This window comes from Zalophus californianus, chromosome 6 (genome assembly GCF_009762305.2).
Source record: "Zalophus californianus isolate mZalCal1 chromosome 6, mZalCal1.pri.v2, whole genome shotgun sequence".
In the NCBI taxonomy this organism is placed as follows: Eukaryota; Metazoa; Chordata; class Mammalia; order Carnivora; family Otariidae; genus Zalophus; species Zalophus californianus.
In genome coordinates this window covers 85151624-85178895 of record NC_045600.1, presented here as the reverse complement: position 1 = coordinate 85178895, position 27272 = coordinate 85151624, and the positions used below count along the sequence as shown (strand labels likewise).

The 27272-nt window shown below is 41.1% G+C and overlaps 2 protein-coding genes and 1 non-coding gene across 11 annotated transcripts in view; 2 read left to right on the top strand and 1 right to left on the bottom strand.

Annotated features, from left to right (window-relative positions):
- The window catches only part of ADAL (adenosine deaminase like), a 37830-nt gene extending 23693 nt beyond the window's left edge, over positions 1-14137 (bottom strand). For 6 of the 9 annotated variants that reach the window (XM_027571769.2, XM_027571768.2, XM_027571771.2 and 3 more), the window contains exons 1-6: positions 13760-14137; positions 10647-10706; positions 7622-7855; positions 7233-7360; positions 6658-6718; positions 1984-2071 (exon numbers count right to left, since the gene is read on the bottom strand). In XM_027571769.2, coding sequence (XP_027427570.1) covers positions 1984-2071; positions 6658-6718; positions 7233-7360; positions 7622-7855; positions 10647-10706; positions 13760-13993 — 805 coding nt within the window. In that variant the 5' untranslated portion in view covers positions 13994-14137. Of the gene's footprint in view, positions 1-1983; positions 2072-6657; positions 6719-7232; positions 7361-7621; positions 7856-10646; positions 10707-13414; positions 13709-13759 lie in introns of those variants that run through there. The other 3 variants (XM_027571775.1, XM_027571772.2, XM_027571776.1) reach the window with 3 other exon arrangements.
- Positions 14138-14488: 351 nt separating this feature from the next.
- Positions 14489-15856, top strand: LCMT2 (leucine carboxyl methyltransferase 2). The gene has a single exon (XM_027570311.1). It carries the CDS (start codon positions 14489-14491, stop codon positions 15854-15856), a length of 1368 nt encoding a protein of 455 aa, XP_027426112.1.
- A 403-nt stretch (positions 15857-16259) lies between these two features.
- LOC113910589 lies at positions 16260-16371 on the top strand. The gene has a single exon (XR_003516102.1). It is a non-coding gene; the product is annotated as a U5 spliceosomal RNA (small nuclear RNA).
- Positions 16372-27272: the final 10901 nt, after the last annotated feature.

The following is a 27272-nucleotide window of genomic DNA, read 5'->3' as shown; positions in this document are numbered from 1 at the left end:
TGGTTAAGCGACTGCCTTCGGCTCAGGTCATGATCCTGGAGTCCCGGGATCGAGTCCCACATCGGGCTCCCTGCTCAGCAGGGAGTCTGCTTCTCCCTCTGACCCTCTTCCCTCTCGTGCTCTCTATCTCTCATTCTCTCTCTCTCAAATAAATAAATAAAATCTTTAAAAAAAAAATAAAAAGTATTCTTAGATCCAACAGACATAAAACTACTCTCACAGGGCGCCTGGCTGGCTCAGCTGGTAGAGCATGCAACTCTTGATCTTAGGGTCATGATTTCAAGCCCTGTGTTCAGTGGGGAGCCTAGTTAAAAAAAAAAAAAATTATTCTCACAAATTGCTATAAAAATCTAAAATGCCTGTTCTAACAAAACAAGAACAGCCCTTTTCTAAGGCCTATCCTTAAAAAAAAAAACAGAAACAAAAACAAACCATTTTTCTCTATTAGCAGAATGTTTTCCTGCTGGTCCAGAAAAAAAAATCCCCTCTTGGGTTCCTGCCTCTTCAATCCTGGCCAGGCCCATTGTTTCCTGTCCAGGGCACTAGAGCAGTTCTTCCAATTTTGGGTGTACAAGTCATCTTCTGGGGGCTCTGAGAGCACTCTCCAGAATAACACCCTCTAAAATACTATCATGCCCAATCATAAAATGCTTTCTTTTGGCAGAAAATCTCAAATAACACAGAAAATTATAAAGAAAAAAATGAGTAACCTATAAACCCACCACTCAGAGATAACCACTTTGTTTTTCTAAGTATACATATTTTTTTGAACAGATGAGATGCTACTACGTATATATGTATCCTGTTCAGTTGCTTGATACAGTCCTGTATTCTGAGTGTTATCCCCGAGTCTTTATAGTATCTTCGCAAATATTTTAAATAGTTGCCTCATATTCCATTAACCCTTATTTAACCATTCCCCTGTTGTTGCATATCAGGTTAGCATCCCTCTTGGAATCTCCATTCAAAGAGCAAACTAGTTCTAGTAAGTGGCAGGTTTCTTCTCTCCTTCCCTTTCACTATCCTCACCAGCATAAACTAGAACTGATCCTACAATTTAAAAATGTGAGATAAGAATCTTCTGCTTGTCCCATTTCAACACTTACTTTATGTAGTTTTAAAAAGTTTATCCCCTGAATGACTGGACTGCACATGTCAGGGTGCAAGATGAACTGGCAGACCTTTTTCAGGTCACAGACAAGGGACAAAGAGGGACCCAAGGACACTGCATAACATCTCTCCACGCTGCCCCTATGAAAAGAGGGTTCCAGGAAATTTTTCCAGACCACATCCAGATCTACTCATCTCCATCCAGAGAGGTTTTACCACCTCACCCCTTGCTCCTGGCTTAAGACACTATCAGTCTCTGAGAAGGGACTGAAAAACCTTCATTTCTGTGATTGTCATAAGACATGATTCAGCATCTACTCAGTGGCACTGTCTCACAAGTGCCCTCAATGCAAGGAGCAAGAAGTAGCCTCTGTTTAAGACAATGTAACTATAAGGAGCATGCATTCTTTCCACAGAGAAAAAAACAAGAACAAGCAAAATTTTTGTAGGCGTTTTAATTTCCCTTAAACAGATAACCCCTGACCTGATTTTTTAACTTAACAACTCACTCATTAATAATGTACATCATTGGGGTGCCTGCGTGGCTCAGTCATTAAGTGTCTGCCTTCAACTCAGGTCATGATCCCACGGTCCTGGGATCGAGCCCCGCAATGGGCTCCCTGCTCTGTGGGAGGCCTGCTTCTCCCCCTCCCACTCCCCCTGCTTGTGTTCCCTCTCTCGCTATGTCTCTGTCAAATGAATAAATAAAATCTTTAAAAAAAAATAATGTACATCATTAATGTACATCAGAAGATTTGGACTGTTGACTCTACAAGTGTTAAGTAAGTGCTTCATATTCTCAACTTATAAACACATGAATCATCAAAGCACAGAGGAAAAAAGTATATTTGCTGAGAAGTAATTAAACTCTACCTGTAGCATTTTCTCTTCTAGGTGTGCTCCTTAGTTCCAGGTACTTGACACCATCATCTGCAAATTCTTTAATGACATCTTTTGTGACCTGATAGTTAAGGCAATGGACACAATATTGATAATGTTAGTGTAAGGGTCCCAATGAAAATGCCAAATGCTACAGCTTTATTTCACAAATTAAATTTGATTTGCAAAAAATGTTCCAAGTGTCTCATGTGGTTAAGATGACCTGCTTTGTCATACCCCTGCTGGAGACTGTGATAAGACTGTAACACTTCCAAGAGTTCCCATCACAACCCTCATTCTCACATTAAATCCAAATCTGCACATCACATACACTTTTTGTTTCTCTTCTCTCCTTTTAGCCATTTCTCCATTTCCTAGTGTTCGTAACAGTAGCTGGTAAAACAGAGAAATGAGGCAAAACTAAAACTACTTATGAGTGTGTAGTACTAGGAAGGTACATATGGAAATAAGTGGCTAAAACAATTAGGTATTACTGATGTACCATTCAAAGTCATGGCTTATGGTTCTTATTCAAGTTATTTATGAATAAGTTGTATTTTGCAAAAGTTTCTTCAGGCAGGGTGAAATTTTCTCCAGGAGTACTAAGAAAAATCTCTCTTTGACAAAGAAAATGGGTGATAAATATGAGTAAAATGGTATCCAATTTAGCACAAATTTCAACAACCCAAAAATGACTAAATGACCAGGGTAAATGATATCAAAAGGATGAAGGCATTATTTTCCTTCTCTGCAATCCTAAAAAAATACTAAATCTAGAAGAAAAAAGGACCAGGTTGGAAATGCTGTGACAACCAGCCCTAGCCAGTCTTCGTAGTTGGTTTCCTAATCTTAACCTGTTTTGACTATATGCACATGAGCAGGCAAGTGCAGTGTCCTGGCAAAGGAACAAGGGTTGGCTGATTGTGTAGACAGTGCCTAACAAGGCGGCACTACTTTAGTGGATTCACTGTAATCCAAGGTCTGGGCTTCATCTGTGTGTGTGTGTGTGTGTGTGTGTGTGCGCGCGTGTGTGTGTGTGCGCGCGCGCCTATGCCACGCTTGCTTAACTAAAGCCCAAAAGGAATTTATTATAATATTAGAATATAAATATACTAAGCTCAGATTCACCAAGAGGTCTGGAGAATCAGCCTCAGAGATGACACAGCTCAGGACAACACAAAAGCATTCAAAATCATGTGACACTCTTGGACCAAGCAAGACACCACTGCTTCCTACACCACTGAGCATGACCCTGCAGCTTCTGTACCATCACCATAGGCACTGGACCCCATGGCACTGGTGCCCCCAAAACTCCATTTTGCTGCCCATGCTACCACCAGAGTGTGGGCCTCAACTGTGCAGGCTGCAGAACTGCATCTTGTCATTGGCTCCAGAGCAGACAATGGAAGCCAACTCCCTCTACCCCAGTTCACATGTGGCCAATGCAGAAGCCTATCTGTTATGTAGCATTGACAAGGAGGGTGAAGTTAGGGTATGAACTGGTAGTCCTCCGTGACTGAGAAGATCATAGCTATTATCCAAGGCACCCTCTTTCTTGGTTTCTTGAGCTGCCAGTGAAACCAAATAGAACAACAGAAGGCTGTTGGCAAGTCTGGAATGAGAGCAATGGGATGATTTATCAAGCCATGGTGAGGCCTGTGGAATCATCCCTACCCATGTCCAATAATACTTCCTTGGGGTCCACATCTGTGTCTGCCAGATTCAGCCCTTTCTGCTCCATGCAGCAACTGGTACTGAGGACAACTCTTACTCGAGTTCCTTCTTCAGACAGAGTACATCACAATTAGTTAAGCTTCTGCTTACTCAAAGGACGGTAAGACTGCATCTCCCGAAGGAGAAAGAACATGGGCTCTGGAACCAGACAAAGATAGTCAATTCTGCCACTTACTCTCTCTGTGAGTGACCTTGAACAAGTTACATATCATCAATTTAAGCCTCAGGGGTTTTTTTCATCTGCAAAAAGGGAACAATAAAGATACCCACCTCAGATAGTAGTCTTGAATGTAGTGTCTGGCACATGTAATAGTTAATATTATTTCAAGCACATTCCAATCCTTTCTCTTTGAGATTACATCCAGATCATCTTGACCAGATTGTTAAGTGATCCATAAACTCTTGGTCCCACATTTATGAACAAAGAATTTCTTGGCTTACTCCCACACAGGGTTCATTTATTATATGTAAATATTACTAACTTTACTCTCAGTGTCATCCTTCCGAACCACTTAAAGTTGCTCATTCTAGTACCACTAAGTCAAATCACAAAATCTTAATTTCTCACCTCATTTTATTTTATATTTTTTAAAGATTTATTTATATGAGAGTGCGTGCAAGCAAGAGTTGGGGGAGGGGCAGAGGAAGTGAATCCCCAAGTGGACTCCCCCACTGAGCCTAAGGCAGGGCTCCATCTCATGACCCTGGGATCATGACCTGAGCCAATGGCAGACGCTTAACTGACTGAGCCACCCAGGCGCCCCCTTACTTCACTTTAATAAAGCTTTTTACCAACTTTGAAAGGAATAAAATAATGAGCATGGCATTATTGTAGCCCTAGATAAGCTGTCAGAATCCAAGATTTCATCAGTTTTGCTTGGTGACCATCAACAACAGAAAGTGAGACATTCCTAGCAGCATTCAATGGTATCTGTTGAGCAGCTAATTAGACAAGCCTCCTTTAGGTTCCTATAAGTCCCTGTACGTATCTCTTAACACACAGCTTACCTCATTATGTTGGATTTTTTTTTCCTATTTATTTTTTTTTGATGTAGTGTTCCATGATTCATTGTTTGTGTATAACACCCAGTGCTCCATTCAATACGTGCCCTCTTTAATACCCATCACCAGGCTGACCCATCCCTCACCCTCCTCCCCTCTAAAACCCTCAGTTTGTTTCTCAGAGTCCATAGTCTCTCATGGTTCTTCTCACCCTCCAATTTCCCCCCTTCATTTTTCCCTTCCTACTATCTTTTTTTTTTTTTAACATATAATGTATTTTTTGTTTCAGAGGTACAGGTCTATGATTCCACAGTCTTACACAATTCACAGCGCTCACCATAGCACATACTCTCCCAGTGTCTATCACCCAGCCACCCCATCCTTCCCACCCCCGACCACCCCAGCAACCCTCAGTTTCCTGAGATTAAGAATTCCTCATATCAGTGAGATCATATGATACATGTCTTTCTCTGATTGACTTATTTTGCTTAGCATAATACCCTCCAGTTCCAGCCAAGTTATTGCAAATGGCAAGATCTCATTCCTTTTGATGGCTGCATAATATTCCATTGTGTGTGTGTGTGTGTGTGTGTGTGTGTGTGTGTGTGTGTGTGTATACACACACACACCACATCTTCTTTATCCATTCATCTGTTGATGGACATCTTGGCTCTTTCCATAATTTGGCTATCGTGGACATTGCTGCTATAAACATCGGGGTGCATGTACCTCTTCGGATCCCTACATTTGTATCTTTGGGATAAATACCCAGTACTGCAATTGCTGGGTCGTACAGTAGCTCTATTTCCAACTTTTTGAGGAACCTCCATATGTTGGATTTATCTGCTTATGGGTCTCTCTCTCTAACCTAATAAAAATTCCTCAGGGGGCAGAGACCATGTCCATCTATCTTATCTCCCTGTCTTTAGCAGTGTGCTAGAACATTGTGGGCACTTGGGCAACTTTTGTTGAACTAGACTTTTAAAGTTAACTCTCCACCAAAAGGTGATTAATTTTCATGAGGATCAGTTTCAGCCAAGAAGGAAAATTCTTTCTTGACCAGTCAGAAGTTATTTTTCCAGAAACACAGGTTATACCTCTTACTCTGTATTTTTTTTCTAATCGTTAAGAACACTGATAAGGATTCTGTTTTTCTCCATTTACAAAGAGTACATTTTAAAATGCCACCTAGGGGCACCTGGGTGGCTCAGTTGGTTGAGCGACTGCCTTCGGCTCAGGTCATGATCCTGGAGTCCTGGGATCGAGTCCCGCATCGGGCTCCCTGCTCAGCGGGGAGTCGGCTTCTCCCTCTGACCCTCTCCCCTCTCGTGCTATCTCCCATTCTCTCTCTCTCAAATAAATAAATTCTTTAAAAAAATACAAATAAAAAAAATAAAATGCCACCTAGTCAGACAATGATACAGAAGCCAGTCTTCCATATTGGAGTCTAGCATCACAGAGCTACAGATAGGAGAACACAGTGGTGTCCTCTAGTTCTTCATTCCCAGAGGGAAGGACTAGGGATTAGTCATTCAATCTCTAAGTACTTCTTGAACTTCATTCTCTGTACTGTCCACCCAGGCAGTTAAAAGTCTCTCAAGCAATACAGATAAAGCCTTATCAAAGAAATGCTCATCCATGGTGAAATATTTCATATAATATGTTATATATGGAAAAGAGGACAAGATTTTATCCTCTATGTAACAGAGTATGTTGATCTTGCTTCTCTTCTCAGATCTTTTACAATGAATGTAGTCTTTGATATTAGCTCTTGGCAAATGTCTTACATTGGTTTTGAAAAGAGTTGCCATAAAAAAGCAGAAAGTATTTTTCATTTGACTCTTGATGAAAGCAAAAATTCATGTTCAATACCAAAAGGGCATAAATTACTTAATAATTTTTAAACCACTCTAAAAATTTTTCATTTCTCACCATTAGAATATCTTCAGGGCTAGTAGTAAGTTGATGAATAATTTGAAACATCTGGAAACATCTGCAACAGGAAAAGTTTTAACATCCTCTAGTCATCAAAAACTTGTCACTCGAGACAAACTCACTAAATTGAATGAATATATTTTAGGCTAATACTAATTATGTATTACAAAGAACTACAGAATAGGTTTTTCAAAAATTACACTGATCTGGAAGGATAATCAAATGACTGAAAATAGAATGTTACTCTTAAGTGGGAAATACTAGTTTCCCTTTACCACATCCCCTACCCCCTGTTGACAGCAGCAAACAGGGAGAAAAATCAATAAGCCTACATTTTCACGTCTAAAGAATATTCTAATACAGTGTAACTTTACAATCAACATAAGTCACTAAAAATACTGTCAGTGGTCTAAACAGCTGGAAAAAGATGCTATATGTCAAGTTATACTCTCTATACCAGATGGCTACCCAATTCCTTTAACTACTAAAATCTGGATTCTTACAGACTATTTACAATCTCGAAACAGTAATAGAGATAAAAAGAAGTATGTCCACAACCTCCCCAAACTCACTCTTCTAAAGTTTTCTTTCCCTTGTCAATCAGAGTCATCTGATCGTGGATTTTAAGACCTGGTTTCTTGGCTATCAATTTCTTCATGGTATTAGAACTAATGGATCCATTCAGGTGGGCATGAAGTTCCTAAAACAAGAGAATACAATCAGTAGAAACTTCTCAAGTATCCGCTAGATTCACAGCATCCTGCCAGGTACCTGACATTTGTAATCTGCACTAGGCAAACTGCCTACTAGATGTAGCTATATAACTTTTAAAGTTTATAAAATTTACAAATTCTACCTATAAAATTTACTTTGTGGAAAAAACAAACAAACAAACAAACAAACAAACACAGGCATCCTTATAATTAGCCACCACTCCAGAATTCTGTGATTGAATTCTCACCACTTTAGGTAATTCTGAGTAAAAGGCTGCCTTCCGTGGCTGCTGGTGTTCTTCTGCTTCCATCATGATTTCGCAGAATAAAAAGGTCTTTCTCCAAATACTCTTATTCTTGTTATGAACAGTACAATGTGCTTCAGTCAGTAAATTCTGTGGTCTTGAATTTCCTTCAGATTGCTTTATGTCCATACATTTTGATAAGATAACCTGTATATGTAGCTCTGGGCTCAGCTTCCCCTATTTAAACAAATGTGAACATTTTCAGCGGTTGACATAAAAACAAAGAAACAGAATTCTGCCACTTTATTCCTCAAAAAACAAAAGCCCCTTCAACGCTATTTAAGCAAATTAACAATCTAAACTAGAAATAAGAAAAGGCCTCAAACTGGTAAGAAGTGAATGGAAATCTGAAATTTAGTAAAGTGTATTCCTTACCTATTAGACCTTTCTATAAAACTTTTATTTTTTTTTTAGATTTTATTTATTTGAGAGAGAGCGTGCACACAAACAGGGGCCAGGGGAAGGGCAGAGGGAGAGGGAGAAGCAGGCTTCCCGCTGAGCATAAGCCCCATGCGGGGCTTAACGCGGGGTTCGATCCCAGGACCCTGGAATCATGACCCAAGCTGAAGGCAGATGCTTAACCAACTGAGCCACCTAGGCGCCCCTATAAAACTACTTCTAAAAGTAGAAGTTTATAAAGCCAATTTTGGGTAGAAGTTGACATTTTTGAGCTGTTTAAAAAATGTAAAGGAAGGGTGGAGGCAGTGAGTCAGATGGACCCACATTAATCGTTATACCAGTTCTGTCATTTAGTAGTTGTATGGCCTAGTTACTAATCTAATGGTTTCAGTTTCCTTATTTGTAAAAATGGGATACAAATGCAGAGTAGCCCTGAGGATGAATAAAGTAATTTAAATTCCCCTCTGCTATGCTCCCATATAATTTAGTGACTACCTTTAAATTAGCACTTTGTCACACTGTTTCTCAATCACAGATTGGTTTTTTTTCCTTGTTGTTTTTTATGTAACTTCCATGCTCAGCATAGAGCTCAACACAGGGCTTAAATCAAGACTCTAAGATCAAGACCTGAGCTGAGTTCAAGAGTCTGATGCTTAACCAACTGTGCCACCCAGGCGCCCCATCTCAATCAGTGATTTACTTGTCTTTCTTCCTCACCAGACCATACACTTCAGAAGAACAAGGACTATGGCTAATTCTACCTCCCTAACACCTAGGACAGTGCCTAGCACATTGTAGGTGATAAATAAATCCTAACTTCCCTTCACCTCTGAAGGTGGCTTATAAATAAGATAAAATTCCAAATGAAATTTAGTGATTTTTCAGAATAGCCACCCTGAGCCTCTGGGTTCTCACATATTAATGATGATGATGTTGATAAGAAGGGCAATTTTTTTTTAAGATTTTATTTATTTATTTGAGAGAGAGAATGAGAGAGAGAGAGAGAGAGAGAGAGAGAGAGCATAAGAGGGGGGGAGGTCAGAGGGAGAAGCAGACTCCCTGCTGAGCAGGGAGCCCAATGCAGGACTCGATCCCACGACTCCAGGATCATGACCCAAGCCGAAGGCAGTCGTTTAACCAACTGAGCCACCCAGGCGCCCAAGAAGAGCAGTTTTCATTCAGAGCAGACCCGATAAGTAGCAAGTGCTTTTACTATTATCTTTAATTCTAGCAATAACTTTGCAAAATAAATACTTTTGCCAATTACAAATCAATAAATTGATAGAGAGGGGGTAAATAAGTTTTCATGATATTAAAATGGGCAAAAAAGAAAACAGTTTGGGGGTGCCTGAGTGGCTCAGTCGGTTAAGAGTGCAACTCTTGGTTTCAGCTCTGGTCATGATGTCAGGGTTGTGGCATCAAGCCCTGCATAGGGCTGTGGGCTCAGCATGGAGTCTGCTGGAGATTCTCTCTCCCCTTCCCCCTCTGCCCCTCTCCCCTGCTTGTGCATTTGTGTGAACTTTCATCTCTCTCAATAAATAAATAAAATCTTTAAGAAAACAAGTTTGTACAGGACCACAGAGCCACAGAAATCCACAGAAAGGCAAACACAGTATGAAATAAAAGTGGCATTTCAATAGAATGCTATAGTAAGTGCTTCATAAATAGTAACAAATGAAAAAGATAGGCTGTTTAACTAATATGCTTACACTCCTACCAAAATATAGAGAAGACAGCATTAAGATGGAAAAACATACCTTATCTCCCATAGGTAAAATCAATTTGCCATAAATTGACTTTTAAAGTAAATGTTAATCAAAATATTCCCAAAGTTATTTCTTAGAAATTGAGTTTTAAAGTTCATGTGGAAGACATAAAATTATCGAGAAAAAATTGTGGATCTCGAATAATATCCAATAGTGAAGGTATGAGTAAAAGTTCTGGTGGAAACAGAACTTGGGATGGTCTTTTTGGAAAGCAATTTGGCAATATCTAACACACACACACACACACACACACACAATACAAAACACCATTTATTTTCTGACCAAATAATTCTAAGAATTTATCCTATATCTTATAGGATACGCACAAATACATTTCTTATAACATATAATAGCAAAAAATTGGAAACAACCTAAATGTCCACCAGTAGGCTACTGGCTAAATTAATTATATCTCAATCCAACTGAATATCTATGACTATAGGGAAAGACTTTTTTTTTTTAAAGATTTTATTTATTTATTCGAGAGAGAGAGAATGAGAGAGATAGAGAGCATGAGAGGGAAGAGGGTCAGAGGGAGAAGCAGACTCCCTGCTGAGCAGGGAGCCCGATGCGGGACTCGGTCCCAGGACTCCAGGATCATGACCTGAGCCGAAGGCAGTCGCTTAACCAACTGAGCCAGCCAGAAGCCCAGGAAAGACTTCTACGATATAGTGTTACTTCCAAAAAGTAACAAAATATATTGCTTAGAAAGACAGCATTTATGAACAAAGCATATTTTATTTATTTATAATTATGGGTTGGAAGTGGCAAAGGTCAGGGGAGAGAATTTTACTTTTACTTACCTTACGTAGTTTTCTGCAATCTGAAGTTTTTACAACAAGCATGTAATACTTGATCACTTTCTGAAATAAGTTTATAAATTAAAATGTTAAATAATCAATAAATTTATATAATTTACTTAATAATTTTAATATAAATAATAAATTGTTTAATTATTTTTAAAATAATTAAATAATTTTAAAAACTTGCAAAACAGGGGTGCCCGAGTGGCTCAGTCAGTTAAGTGTCGGCCTTAAGCTCAGGTCATGATCCCAGGGTCCTGGGATAGAGCCCTGCGTTGGCCTCCCTGCTCAGTGGGGAGTCTGCTTCTCCCTCTCCCTCTCCCTGCCACCCCTGCTTGTGCTCTCTCTCTCTCAAATAATTAAATAAAATCTTAAAAAAAAACTGCAAAACAATTTTATTATTATGAATTGTGAGAGGAAGAACTTTTATGTTTAGACAATAGAATGACAGCCTAAAAGGACATTTTTCATAGCAGGCTGATAATAAATCTGACAAGTGGCTAGCTTTTTAAATATATTTTCAATCCCACTCTAGGGTCCTGATCTTATTTTGTGCTACATTCAAACCACCCTCCAGACTGACCTTTAACTAGTTCTGAGTAAATTTACTGACCCACTGGCTACAATATTAACCTCTGGAAATTTGAGATCCACCAAAAAGCACTATTTTTACACATTTAAAAAACTGTTGTTTCACTGATCCATGCCTAAGATACTACCATCAACAATACCATGCCCTGCCAAATTCTACCTTCCTGGGCTAAGTTTGGTGTGGGTGGGAAGAAGCTATGGTGGGAGTGAGGAGCGGAAAGGCAACACATTGAGATAAGATCTTTCTACATTTGTACTATATTTCGTCAAGTTAGAGCAGGGCCAGAACCAAGTCTCCTGTCTCACAGAGAATTTTTTTCATGCCCCAAAAAGAAAAGGGAACTCAGAATAATAAAGACATGTGTTACTCTTTTTTATTAAGCACTTATCATGATCCAGGCACTGTGTGCTAAGTTTCTTGGATGGTTATTCTATTTAATCCTCACAACAACCCATGAGATATTATCCTCATTTTACATAAGAATAAACAGATTAAAAAATAATAGTCAGAAAACAATCCTATGGTACCCAAATCACAAATTTTGCTCCATTCTCTTCCTTCCTGAATCAGTTTTCTTAATCTGTTCTTTACCAAAAAAAAGTAGTATTTCTAACATATCACCTAAATTTTACTTGTCATTAAAATTCACTTCTACAGCACTATATATATATTTTTAAAAGTCCTACAATTCTTTTTGTTTTTCTTCTTCCTTGGCCCTCAGTCAACTCTGAGACATCTCAGAAAGCAGCACTTACTCCTCTCATTTTAGACATGAAGATCCCAGGCCCAGAAACCTCAGGGGAGTCCTCCCATTCCCATCAGAGGCAATTCCAAACACCTCAAGCACTCCATTAGACCCAATCACCTCACACGGAACTGACAATCCAGCTGCCAGCCAGTGTTACAGAGATAACAGAAGCCATCAGGCAAGAATTTTATTTCTCTCTGCCCTCACATCTAAACTTTCCTTTATCTGTATACTTTGTTCTCTCATAAGTCAGAGAAAAAGGATTCATTCTTCTGTCCTCAACACTAATTTGTGCCCTAGATCCCATTCCCTCCTAGCTATTTCAAGTCTTTACTCCACCAGTTAATCATCTCAATTTTCTGTTCTTTCAACCTCTCTCTCTGTTGGCTAATTTCCCTCAGGGAACCAATATGCATGTACATTATTTGCTTCCACCTAAAAGCAAACAAACAAAAACCTTTCTTGTATCCCATATTCTTCTTTACTGCCCTGTCTCTCCTTTCATTCTAAACTAAGCTCCTTGAAGGCATAATTTAGACTGGCTGCCTCCATTTACTTTCTCCCATTCACTGAAACATGAATTCTGCCCTTACTGCTCCACAGAAATTGCTCTCCCTGAAGTCATTAAGAGCTCTTCAACACCAAATCTAAAGACACTTTTCAGTTATCAAACCTTTATTCCGACTCAAACCTCTGAATTCCAGTGTCCAAATCCAAAGGGGCTGGACTCCTGAACTCCTGCTCTTAATCATTCTGCTAGACTGCTTCAAAGTAACCATACTTAGTCATCCTGATTTCCTTCTCCACCTCAGCCCTTGCAATTAGTCACCAAATTCCAATCAATAAATTATAAATCTCCTAAATATCTCTGGAAGCAGTTTCCTACGGGTGATGACTTCCAAACACCCAACTCAGAAACTTAATGGTTATTTTAAACCCCCGACAAGACTCAGACCATATCAGAGGGAATAATCACCTCTCTTCTGTGATTTCCCTCTTCCGTGGATATATTCAACACTACCCTAGAATCACAGACTTTTCGAAGTGGAGGGGAATGTCATTTTATAACCGAGAAACAGAGGCTGAGTGTTTTACTTACTGTCAGCTTTGCACAGAGCCAGGAATACAAGGGAACTGATAGTATATATCTGTGGGGAAACATTTACTGGGTGAATCACAACCTCTGTAAGTTTCATTTTGCACCTGGCCTCAATGACTTGTTTTCAGATTTAAATGGAATCTCTTTTTAAACTATGAAAGCATTAAATAAATGAGTAAGTACTAGTAGTTAGCATCTGAGGAACGACCCCTTCTTCTCCTTGCCCACAAACCAACGTCAGTGGTTCTAACCCTACTTTGCCCCACCGGATTACTCAATGCTGACCCTGCAGTCCAAGGAGGTCTGGTTGTCAGTCCCCACACACTCACCCCTTAAAGATTTCTGTTAACAGCTGAGTCAACTATGAGGACTTAGCTAAATTTTCCCTTCAGACGGAATGGCTTGTCGAAGAGCGACAACCGGAGCTTGCCTGACACAGTCCACCTGCCCACAATAAGCTGTACGGGGTCTTCCGCGAAAACGCAGTTCCAGAAAATCCAAAGTCAGTCACAGTCGAACTTTAGCACAAGCTACACCCTCCTCAATTCTGATTGGTGAAGTGCCCTCTTTGCGGAAGTGATGCTCACACACGCGGAAGAGGAGTCACGGAAGAGGGGTGCTTCTTCCGTACAGAAATCCCCGAGGTGGGTACTGCATTACGAAAGAGAGCTCACCCCCGTGACCGACCGCCGCTCCTCTCCCTCATCTCGGCCATGGGCCCGCGGAGCCGCGAGCGTCGGGCGGCGGCAGTACAGAGCACCAACGACAGCAGCGCCCTCAGCAAGAGTTCCCTGGCCGCACACGGGTACGTGCACGACCCCTTTGCCCCGTTGCTCGTTCCGGGGACCGCGCGCCGCGCGCCGCTCATCCACCGCGGCTACTACGTCCGCGCACGCGCCGTGGGGCATTGCGTGCGCGCCTTCCTGGAACGGACGTGCGCGGCCCCCGGCGCTCCTCGCGCCCAGATCGTGTCGCTGGGAGCGGGCTCAGATTCGCTGTATTTTCGCCTGAAAACTGCGGGCTGCCTGGCCGGTGCTACAGTCTGGGAAGTAGATTTTCTGGACGTCGCCCGACGCAAAGCGGAGAGGATTCAAGATACGCCGGAACTGTGCGCATTAACCGGGCTTTTCCAGAGTAGGGACCCCGCGTCAGCGCTGTGCTTTGAGAGTGTGGACTACCGCCTCCTAGGCCTGGACCTGCGGCAGCTCCAGCGATTGGACCAGGCCCTGGCCGCCGCCGGCCTTAATGCGGCCGCACCCACTCTGCTCCTAGCTGAAGCCGTGCTGACCTACCTTGAGCCGAGTGATGCCGCGGCCCTCATCGCCTGGGCAGCCCAGCGTTTTCCTGATGCCCTTTTCGTGATCTACGAGCAGATGAGGCCGCATGACGCCTTTGGCCAGGTCATGCAGCAGCATTTTCGGCAGCTCAATTCTCCCCTGCATGGCCTAGACTGCTTTCCCGACGTGGAGGCTCAGCAGCACCGCTTCCTTCAGGCTGGCTGGACTGCCTGTTGTGCTGTGGACATGAATGAATTCTATCGCTGCTTTCTCCCCTCAGAAGAATGCCAGCGCATGGAGAATCTTGAACCTTTTGATGAGTTTGAGGAGTGGCATTTGAAGTGCGCCCACTATTTCATTCTGGCCGCTTCTAGAGGAGACACTCTCTCCCAGACTCTGGTGTTTCCACCCTCAGAAGCGTTTCCTCGAATAGATCCTGCTTCTCCGTCAGGCGTCTTCCCTGCCAGTGTAGTCACTAGTGACAGCAAGGGCCCAAACCTTAAGAGATATGGGCATGCCTCTGTCCTTTTGAGCCCAAGCGTTATTCTTAGTGCAGGAGGATTTGGAGAGCAAGAGGGACGGCATTGCCGAGTGAGCAAGTTTCACTTGCTCTCAAGATATTGTGACTTTGAATGGAAAGGCAACCAAATATGCAGTTGTGGGACTGGAACCCAGTGGGATGGACGCCTTTATCACACCATGACAAGACTTTCAGATACTGAGGTTTTGGTTCTGGGAGGGAGACTGTCCCCAGTAACTCCAGCCTTGGGGATTCTCCAACTTCGTGTCTCTAAGAGTAAGGATAATAGCACTGAGGACCTAAATATTACAATAACAAAGGCCGGCCCAGAAGATTCCATGTTGTCATGTTGGCGGCATTCAACAACAGAAGTGTCCTATGAGAATCAGAAATACTTGTTTGTGTATGGGGGTCGAAGTGTAGTAGAACCTGTACTAAGTGACTGGCATTTCCTACATGTGGGGACAATGGCTTGGGACAGTATCCCAGTGGAGGGGGAAGTACCTGAAGGTCGGCATTCACACAGTGCCTGCAGCTGGCAAGGGGGAGCCCTTATTGCTGGAGGGCTGGGTGCTTCTGAGGAGCCATTGAGCTCTGTACTCTTTCTAAAGCCAATGTCTTGTGGATTCCTCTGGGAATCAATAGTCATCCAGCCTCCCATTACTCCAAGGTACTCACACACAGCTCATGTGCTCAATGGGAAGCTTCTGCTTGTTGGAGGGGTCTGGATTCATTCTTCCTCAGTTCCTGGAGTGACTGTAATTGATTTGACTACAGGATTGAGCTCTGAGTATCAGATTGACACAACATGTGTGCCATGGCCATTAATGTTACACAATCATACCAGTATCCTCCTTCCTGAAGAGCAGCAGCTCCTGCTCCTTGGAGGTGGTGGGAACTGCTTTTCCTTTGGCACCTACTTCAATCCCCATACAGTGACATTAGACCTTTCTTCCTTAAGTGCTAGACAGTAGGACTGAACTTTTGACATATTGAGGACCCACTAACATGGACAATAAAGGTTTCCACAATAGGATTTGACTGTGGCTATAGACATTACTACTCCTTCATTCTCCCGCTTTTTCTTATTACCACTACTATCCAGTGCAGAAAGTGAAAGAGGTTGTTAAAACATACCAACATTCAGAGAGATGATACAAAAATAAAATATGAGTATCTGAAGAGAATGGTTATACAGTCATAGGGTAGGAATTGGGGAGTCTTTGGATCCCTGTGTGTCTAGTTTATTGGTTTTCCTCATCTATGTTTATCCATTTATTGAGTTACCAGATCTTTAGCCTAAGTCAATTGAAAAATTTCCCATTCTCGAGCTTTGAAAAAATTCAACACAGATCCTTGGTAAGAATACAAGGTTGATAACTGATTTCTCTTCAAAGTACATAAATCTTTTGCTTTTTACCAAAGATTTCAATGGAAAGATACAGTAACGAGTTTTTAGCCAATTTTTGAGGCCTTATTTCTATGAGGCTGCTTTTTTTTTTTTTTAAGATTTCATTTTATTTATTTGACAGAACACAAGAGAGGGAACACAAGCAGGGGGAGTGGGAGAGGGAGAAGCAGGCTCCTCGCCGAGTAAGGAGCCCGATGTGGGGCTCAATCCCAGGACCCTGGGATCATGACCTGAGCCGAAGGCAGACGCTTAGCGACTGAGCCACCCAGGTGCCCCTATGAGGCTGCTTTTAAAAAAGAAGAATACAGGGTTGAAAATAGCTGAAGAAACATGGTTTGACCTCATGCTTCATGTATGAAATCTCAAATGAACCCAGTTACGTTATCAGATATGGACATGAATAAACCCTGGGAAACAAAGGGCTTAACACCTAGGCATCTGGCAAGGCTATGGGTGGGCCAGATACTAAATAACTGGGAGGAATATGATCAGAAGGTGGAAAGGCTGCTCTGTATTTCTTGTTTCTAAATTCACCACAGACTACCTCCAACTTGCAGAAAGAATCAAAGCTGGATGTTGATGAAATGAGTGTTCTCAGCTATGTAGTAGTTCTAGAATTCTAACCTAGAAATGACTTAAAAGCCCAGGTTATACCTTCCATTATGCTACCTCTCAGATGGTGCCATCAACCATTATTACCGCATTAGTTTTGGTGGGGGGAGAGAAAAGGCGGGGGTGGGGGTGGGGATTGTCAAGAGAATGTGGATGTGTGCCAGACCTAAATTGGTAGTGCAATGGTGCCTCGTCTCTTGAGTACTGCCTAGTGTGGTGCATTATGAGTAATTGGGCTTGTTCTCTCCAGAGAAATTACCCACATTTCTGTAAGTGATTACCAGATTAAGCATGCCCTCCACCTTTAACCCTATACATGCATCATACTCAGTTAAGGAATTATGCGCTTCTCAAGCTCTACTCATTAGAACACTTAGAAGTTTTGTCAGCAGCATTTACTCTGTGCCTCTGGAGCAGCACTCAGAATGGACTAATGCTACTAGTGCTGGATTCCAGTTTCATAATTAGAGATGTGGGCCAAATTGAGAACTGAAGTTGGACAATGATTTTCGCTTCAACAACTCACCTGAATATTTTTGTTCTAAAATTCTGGTATGGAGCCTGGTGCAGTTATGAGAGTTAATGAAAGACTTTTACCTCATTTAGTGATTGTACTTTTTAGACCAGAAAAACTAGTTAAGGAAGGAAGAGAATTTCTTATTTTGAATCTCTACTCTGTCAGGGTCTCAAAAACAGTGTATCATACCATTGAGGATATAAAAACAAAGTTAAGAACAACTCTTCTAGGATATGTTCTTCAGAGGCCAATGCTGTCACTTCTTTGTGTGCTTTCTGCATTTTACCACCCAACTGTCCATTTTTTATCTTTCTGCAGATTTAATCCTCCTTAGTGATGTTAGGAAGTTGACATGGAACAATAATGTTCCAGTGCCCAGGCATTGTTTGGTTTTCTCTTTCTGCGATCTCAGACCTTGAAGTCCTGGTTTATTCTTTGTGCATTTGTAATCCCAAACCCAGTCTTGAACAACTCATGCCTACTCTGGGACCCATCCCACATGACATCTTTTGGAAAACACTCTCATATGATAGCCCCAAATGTAGCCAACTACTCTGTTCCTGTGGGAGAGAAGCCTGTGCTCTTTGGAGAATCTGGTGAATAAGAGAACTAGTCCCTAAGGTGAGTTCTTAATCATAGGGACCATCCAATAATGTCTAGTGTGACATTAAAACTAAACTCAGCTTTTTGACTGGAGTAATGAAGGGGATATAAAATAGCATTATGTTGGCAAGGAAGGTCATGCATGAGTCCTCGCTGATCATGTTTGGACTTGATGTTTAAAGAGACAAGAAAAATATGTAGAGCAGAAATTATGAAATTTATAATCAGCCTCAGAGTAGATTGAGATTTCCTTGGATGTCAATAATTATGTAAATAAAAGATTTCTGTCATTGCACAGTTTAAAGACTGTTCACTTACCTTTCTTGGTCAATGACATAAAGCACTTGGTTGGGAAGGGGCAGTCCCTTGACTAAGGGAAGGAACTGGGTCTATCTAGTTCGCTTCGCTATCCCCAACATAGTAGATGCTTAATAAATACTTGTTGGTTGGAGGTCCAATTTGACACTCAAATAAATTATATTTAAATATTACTATTACTATTGTACATACCATGCACAAACAGATGTCAAAATTCATTTAATTAGTGTATGTGGGGAGTATTAAAGTTTTAAAGACCTCCTATTCAGGAGTTTTTACTTTTTTTATTTTATTTTTTAAAGATTTTATTTATTTGAGAGAGAGAATGAGATAGAGCATGAGACGGGGGAGGGCCTGAGGGAGAAGCAGACTCACTGCTGAGAAGGGAGCCCGATGCGGGACTCGATCCCAGGACTCCAGGATCATGACCTGAGCCGAAGGCAGTTGCTTAACCAACTGAGCCACCCAGGCGCCCTATTTAGGAGTCTTTTAAAATTCAACTGTTTTAACCTGGGTAAAGGTGGTAGGCTCCCTGGTGTTACTCCTAGCTTTATAGATTACAAACCTTCTCCCTGATTGCAATTTCTAGCTGATCTTCATGCCCTTTTGTTCAACAATGGACCATGGTTACCCCATATCCTTTGCAAATGAAGTGAGCTAACTTTGTCAAAAGGCTAATCTGAGGATGTAGGAAAATGCAATTAAATGTGCTCATGAGCAGATACACACAGGATCTTACTAGGATGTGGTGATGCTTCACTGGGCATGACTTGGTGTGTAACAAATTTTAATACAGGGAGAGGAAAAACCTTGCCCTAATATTTATGCAAAAAGTCATTTGCCACCTAAATGGCAGTCTAAAGCTAGAAAATAAGTTGTAAATTTAGGATATTATACTACATTATGCTTTTCTCATTCCCTAGCCTTTGTCCACATTTTTAGGCTTTTCATTAGAGCCTCTCAACATCTGATTCCTATGTAGACTTTTACTATTTCAGAAAAAGTTAGTAAAGCAGATCTTCCTTATGTATGGATATATCAGCAACGTAAACAATATTTAAGAGGAAAAAACCAACTTTGCCATCACCTTTCCTTCTCCCAAAAAACTCAACTGAAAAGGCAGTTTAGACCTCAATCCACTGAATTTAAATTTGGACAATTTAGTTCAGCCAACAATTTTTGGGGGAGGGGGCCGGAGAGGCAGAGGGAGAGGGAGAGGAAGAATTTTAAGCAAGCTCCACACCCAGAACAGAGCCCAACGTGGGACTTGATCTCACAACCCTGAGACCATGACCTGAGCCAAAATTGGATGCTTAACTGAGCCACCAGGGGCCTCCAGAAAACAATTTTTATTTCCAGGCCACAACACATGGTAAATGTTCAATTACATAACATGAAGGATGGATATATGTTTGATTCAGGCTAAAATTAGTAATAAATAGGGAGTTGTAATGTTAAGATCAGAGATTAGCCCCAGAAAATCAAAATAAATTGTGAAATCATAGTAATTAGTTTGATATTGGTGCCAGAATAGACAAATAGATAGAAAGAACAAAGAATTCAAGAATAGACTGTATAGGGATGCCTGGGTGGCTCAGTTGGTTAAGTGTCTGCCTTCAACTCAGGTCACGATGCCAGGGTCCTGGGATTAAGCCCCATATTGGGCTCTCTGCTAAGTGGGGAGCCTGCTTCTCCTTTCCTTCTGCCTGCCACTCTGCCTGCTTGTGCTCTCTCTCTCTGTCAAGTTAATAAATAAAATCTTAAAAAAAAAAAAAAAGAATAGACTGTATAGTAAGGTGACATTCAGACCCATGATGAATGGCTGGACTCAAGTATATGTATGATTTGGGACCACTTGGTTAATCATTTGTGAAAAGTGATGTCAGCTCCCTACTTCTCACAAATCACAATCATAAATTCCAGATGGATAAAAGACCAAACTTATGGGGCGCCTGGGTGGCTCAGTTGGTTAAGTGGCTGCCTTCGGCTCAGGTCATGATCCCAGGGTCCTGGGATCGAGCCCCGCATCCGCCTCCCTGCTCAGCGGGGAGCCTGCTTCTCCCTCTCCCTCTGCCTGCCTCTCTGCCTACTTGTTCTATCTCTCTGTCAAATAAATAAATAAAATCTTTTAAAAAATGTATAAAAATAAATAAACAAAAGACCAAACTTAAACTTAAAAAACAAAGCCAAACTAAATTATATGAGGCTGATAACAAGTATAAAAGAATATGTTTATAATGTTTATAATCTTAGGTGTAGGAAAGGCCTGAAAGGACACATACATGTAAACAAAATTTTTTTTAAAAAATCTGATAACTTTATTCATTTAAAACTTCAGGGCAATAAGAAAATAAATTCGTCCCTCTCCTCAGGGTCAAGTCATAGGAATACTTTTGTTTTCCTTTTTTCATTCAGTCCCTGGAATTAAGATGCATGTGACTCACTCCTCTGTTTCTCAGTAATAGCTTCTGAGATAGGTTAACAATGAGAAATTTGGATAATGTAAAGTGGAGCTTTCAATTGACCATACCAACTCATTCATTCATCCATCCATTCAATATTTAGTGTTCTAAGCAGGATAGATCAGTGAACCAAATAATCCCTTATGGAATTTGCAGCTAGCAGGGGGAGACAAGAAACTAAAAAACAAAGATAATAAATACATTACATATTATATTAGAAGTGATAAGGACTGTGGAAAAAAGAACAAGTAGGATAAGGGGGATCAGGAGAGCATGGGGTTAGGCGTAACAGGTTAAAATAACCAAAAAGGGTGGAACAGGGTCACTCTCACGGAGCCATTATTTGAGAAGGTAATAGAGTTAGCTAAGAAGATTATTAAGGAAAAAGTATTTTAGGCAGAGGGACTAGCCAGAGCAAAACTCCTAAAGAAATTCACTGTAAGAACTTTAGCTTTGATCTGGGTGAAAAAGAGTTGTGTAGGGTTTTGGGTGATACTATTTGACTCACATTTTTTTTTAAAGATAGATCATATGAATAGGGGAGGTGCAGAGGGAGAGAATCTCAGGCAGACTCCCTGCCAAGCATAGAGCCCAACATGGGGCTCGATTTCAGGACCCTGAGATCATGACGTGGGCCAAAATCAAGAGTCAGACACCCAACCGACTGAGCCACCCAGGGGCCCCTATTTGACTCATATTTTTAAAGGGTCCATTTGGACATTGTAAGAGGAATAGCTTGTAGGAGGTCAAGAGTAAAAGCGGGGAGACTTGGAAAGCTGTTGGAGTAATAAAGATAAAAGATGATGTGAATTCAACTGGAATGGTGAAAAATGGTGGGACTGGGGGTATATTCTGAAGGAAGAGCTAACAAAATTACCTAATGGACTGGGTATGGAATATGATGAAAAGGGAGGAATGAAGGATGAGTCCTAAGGAACTGGAAAGTTGGAGTTGCCATCACCAACAGGCGTGCAAATTTGTGGGGGCGGTCGGCGGGGGTAGATCAAGAGTTCAGGTTGGATATGTTAACTTTGCCATGTCAGTTAGACATCCAAATGGAGAGTCACTTACTCAAATATTTATTTTATAACCTCTCTCCTCATCCTCTACATTCACTCACTTTTCCCTTTGCCTTCTGTAAATAACCATACCAAACATAGGAATGGGACTGGCAAATAAAAATGGCTGAATTGGAAACACAAGAAGCTTGAAGAGGGGCAAATCCTCTGTGAGATGGCCCATGCCTGGCTGCTCCAGGCTCCCAGAGCCCTTCTCAGAGCCACTTTCATTCAGATCCACTGTCTTGGTTTTTTTTTTTTTCTGATTTTAACTTCTTTCTCTATTAACTTCTTTCTCTATCAATATTTACTATGCATACTGTGTAATTCTCCTTAGTAGATTTTTCATAAAGCCAGACTCTGACATTCCCTATTTCACAAGCCTCATCCCCTGCTATACCTTCTCCTCTTACTTGAGATCCCAGTTATATGGAAATATGCCTAGGTCCCCAAGTACCTCCATTCCTTTACTTACAGTTTTCTCCCTGTGGGACTCTTGATGCTGCTCTTCTTACCTTATTCTTAACATTGTGTATACAACACCTACTTGACTATCAAGGCTTATCTTTTTTTTTTAAAGATTTATTTATTTATTTGAGAGAGAGAGCACAAGTGGAAGGCAGTGGCAGAGGGAGAGGGAAAAATAGTCTCAAACAGACTCCACACTTAGCACGGGGCCGGATGTGGGGCTTGATCCCGTGACCCCGAAATCATGACCTGAGCTGAAACCCAGAGTGCAATGTTTAACTGACTGCACCACCCAGGCACTGCTCAAAGCTTATCTTTGAAAAGCATTCCATGATTCTAATAACCCTACGCTTTCAGGCTGGGTTGGGTTACCCTTCTGTATTGCAATACACCTTGTCAATATCCTCCATAATGCACTTACCATATTGTCTTGTAATCTGGTTTCTAGTCTGTCTTCTTACTGCAGATTTAACTCCTTGAGGACAGGGATGGTATCTTATTCATCACTGTATTCTCGGCACCTGAAACTATGAACACTGAAACTGAACAAGGATCTCTCATTGTGAGTGTTTAACTTCTTAGAGCCAGTAATTTCTCATACTTTTTCAATATAATAAATCTTATGCCACTGGCTTCCTGGGGAAGAATAGAGAAGCATCAGTGAAGAATAATACAATGACACCAAAAAACCCCACAAACTCCTGTCATGCAAGTCTGTGCCCTTGGTCATAAACTCAGAAAGAATCATCCAGAGCCTTTAGAACACAGCTGTGATTATACACATCTGCCTTCAGGAACCCCATTCTTAGTCCTACTACTTCCTCCATCTCCCACTCAGACATCTGCTCTAGTAACAAAGACAAGTAATCACAGAGATAGTGAATTTTTTATATTATTTTGTAGAAGATCAGTATATTAACCACATTTGAACTATTAAGAAGATCCACTTGGTAGTGACTTGTACCTGCAACTTACCCTCTAGCCCAGTATACTTTGAATTTTTCAGTTTGGGTTAAGACTCACCTATGGCCACTTTTGGTTTGAGCTAATCACCTAGACTCATACTAGTGTCGATTCAGCTAGAACACAGTACAGCCTGTGGCTTCTCTATCCTGCTATGTGTTAGCCAACAGTTCATTTTAAAACACTTATTGTCATTTATTGTATAAGACATATATGCTCATTATAGAAATATTTTAAAAAGCAAAATCTGTTCTATTTAAACACTTTCTAAGACTTGCCAACCATGCTATGGTTGCACTGTTTGCCTTTTTACAAGTTCTGAATAAAAATTCCTTTCACCACCACAAAGAAAGTTAATCTCAGGGGGATAAAATCAAGTTGTTCATAGTTCTTGTGCATGTCTTGTTCAGCTGGTGTCTACATGACAGTTTCTCAGCTGATGAACTCCCCTTTGATAAGTGATTGTCTTCTCTTGCCTACATCTGGTAAGAATAACGTCAAGTCCCTAAGGTTACTAAGATGATGAAATTAAGAGATATAATAATATTTTCCTTTTTTTTTTAAAGTAAGCTCTATGCCCAATGTGGGACTTGATCTCAGGACTCTGAGATCAAGAGTTGCATGTTCTACCAAGTGAGCCAGCCAGGTGTTCCATATTATATTATTCATACCATTTTTTTTTACAAGATGAGAAATATGGTCTGCAAAATCAGATCTGGGAAGACCTGAGGAAAAAAGAGCATGCAAGTGAAGAACCAAATTCTGCTACTCAAGATAGAAGGGAAGTAAAATATAAACCTGAGGAGGACAGCAAATGTGTAGTCATGGGCAACATGAATTAATGTTCACTCATCCTGAAGAAGTAACTAGACAGAACTGTGATAGAAGTTCATGCTGGACAACTAACCAATGGCAGTTGTATAGTTTAAGTTCGTGGGATTGGAATCAGACAGACTTGGGTTTGAATTCTGATTTTGCTCCTTACTATCATGTGACCTTAGGTAATTGCTTAACTTTTTTACACCTCAGTTCCCATATCTATAAAATGGGTATAATGGGTATAATAATGGTACTCACATTATAAGTTGATGAAAGAATTTTATAAGACAATGTAAATAGAGCATATTAGCACAGTGTGAGGTGTACACTAAGGACTCAATAAATGTTAGACCAGGATATGACAAAAGTGGAGAGGGGTAGTCTTAATGACCTCCCCTGAGTAGTTTGTCGCTAGTGTTCAACCAGTCAGTCCAATATTTAATGACTATTTATTTAATACTGTGCTAGGTCTTATGGGGTGACACATGGTCTCTTCTCCCCCAAGAAGCTTACAATTTAAAAAAAAATTCCCATGAAACAATTGGAGAACAATTGGTATGGACAATGTAATGCTCAGAAACAGAATATCTTAGAGAAATCAGATGAAGAATTTGAGAGAGCTACATAGATATTCTTGAAAAAAATGGGTTTTTACTGGAGTGGGAATGAGTAGAGAAAGAATGCCTCAAGGATAATGTGAGATAAATGCCTTGCATGGAAAGGATGGATAGAGTATGTTGAACAGAGGCAAGAAGCAAGTCTTTTCAGGTACAGTTGAGATATACAGTTGAGACAGCATGACTTTGGAATGCCTTCCAACATATTATCCCAGCTTGTTGATTCCTATTTGGTTCCCTTAGGTCATTTAGCCCTTAAACTAGGCCATGAAGCTGGAGTACAAAATAAGAAAATAAGACATAAGAGAAGGACCTTCTAGATGGAAAGGGAGCTGAAAAACTTTTGGTTCTGGAAGGGAGAGAAAAGAAGGAGAGTATGGCAAGACTTGAGGTATGAGTTATCTTCCCACTCTCCCAACTCTACCTTGGGGTCAAAACAGAGGAGAGGAGGAATCAAGGATGGTAGAATCAACCAGATGGACTTAGGCAACTCCCAATGCAGGAAGTTTCTTCTCAGTTCTCAAGGCAAGGCCTGGGAAAAATCATAAACCCCTCAGGGAAACTCCATATTCAACATCGCACCAGAGCAATATGGGGTCATAGGTGGTTTAGAAACTGCTAAGGAGTATGAAGGTCTGAAATAGCACCACCATTTCCCATAGCTGGTATGTGGTATTTAATGAAGGCAGAAGCTCCTTTAAACCAGCACAACACAAACGTACTGAAATATCCAGCAGACCAGCAGAGGCCTGGGGTCAGGCTAGGTGAAGCTGCAGGGGAAGGACCATGGATTTCAGTGGAGGAAAAGAGGGGTCCAGCATGAGATTTGGAGAGCAAGGTGGGACCATCTGAACCTCAGAAAACCAACATAGGACACAGCAGGACCAGACACAGGATATCCAAAATCAGAGGGGAGCCAAAGTTCTGCGCCCTGCTCCTATGAGGATATGAAAGCTCCCCCTACACTCAAAAGCCATCTTGGAAAGAAACCAGAGAGCGGGAGGTCTTGAGAGTGAAGAAATAGCCTGAACAGGGAGTTTGAACTTTGAAATGACTAAAATGACACAGGCAATGGTGGAGCCCCAGAGTTTATGCCTTCAGTTACTACTCTACACCTGGACAGACGCTGAGCAGGGTGAATTCTTGAGGGCCTTGGAAGCTTCCCAGAGAAGTTGGATTGGAAACCATAGGTATTGGTATTAGGAAGTGGATTCTGAGCTGGAGAGCTATATGGTATTTAAGGAAAACAACTCTGGCAGAGCCCTACAGGACAGGGTGAGGAGAGGGAAATGTGGAAGCAGAATAAAATAAGACATCAATATCTGTAACCCAGGCCAAAGTGATAAGAGCTTAAAATAGAGCAGTTACAATAAAAATAGAGAGGAAGGAACACATCCTGGACTATTTGCAATAATAATAAAACTAGGGGCGCCTGGGTGGCTCAGTTGTTAAGCGTCTGCCTTCTGCTCAGGTCATGATCCCTGGGTCCTGGGATGAGGCTCCCTGCATGAGGCTCCCTGCTCCACGGGAGCCTGCTTCTCCTCCCACTCCACCTGCTTGTGTTCCCTCTCTCGCTGTCTCTCTTTCTGTCAAATAAGTAAAATCTTAAAAAAAATAAATAAAACTAGTAGCAGAACAAGTACTTACTATGTGCTGGCACTGTGCTGAACATTATCTCATTTAATTATCACAGCAACTCTATGAAGAATTAACTATTACTTTTATTATTTTAAAGATGAGAAAATGGAAGTACAGTGAGATTAACAGGCCTCATGCCACACAGCTGAATGTGGTAAAGCCAGGCATCACACTAGGATGGGTCTAATGATGGAGCCCAGAATCTTACTCAGTCTACTTGACCATGATGTGGCAATATTACCAAGTGGCTCCTGACGACAGGAAAAGGTGGTGGAAGAATCAGAGATCCACTGAGAACTCTAGGTTTGGAGATTAAAATGATAACTCTATTGAAAGAAATGTGTAGTTGGGAGAGAGAGGAAGTTTAAAGGGGGGGAATGAATTTTGTTTCAGATGTGTTGAGTATGTCAATTTCCCCAGGGCTAAGATGTGATTTAATGGGACACAAGTGAGTTTTTAGACCCAATCTATAAATTAAAGTTGTTAGTTTTAATGGGGAGGAGATAGTAAAGCCAACTTTCAAATTTAAAGACACACATTATTTTTGTTAACTTGATCCTCTGTGTTGCATTTACACGGTGATAAGTAATTTTTAAAAAGATTTTATTTATTTCTTTGACAGAGAGAGAGACAGCGAGAGAGGGAACACAAGCAGGGAGAGTGGGAGAGGGAGAAGCAGGCTTCCCGCTGAGCAGGGAGCCCGATGCGGGGCTTGATCCTAGGACCCTGAGATCATGACCCGAGCTGAAGGCAGATGCTTAACTGACTGAGCTACTCAGGTGCCCCATACATGACAATAAATAATTTTTTTTAACAAGTAACATATTTCTACTCCCTGACGTCAGGGACATTCACTCAGTCAAGTGACAGGTGAATTTGAAAAATCTAGAGAACATAAGTTATC

Coding starts and splice junctions, on each gene's coding strand:
- LCMT2 (XM_027570311.1), top strand. CDS start 14,489: ATGCAGCAGCATTTTCGGCAGCTCAATTCTCCCCTGCATGGCCTAGAC.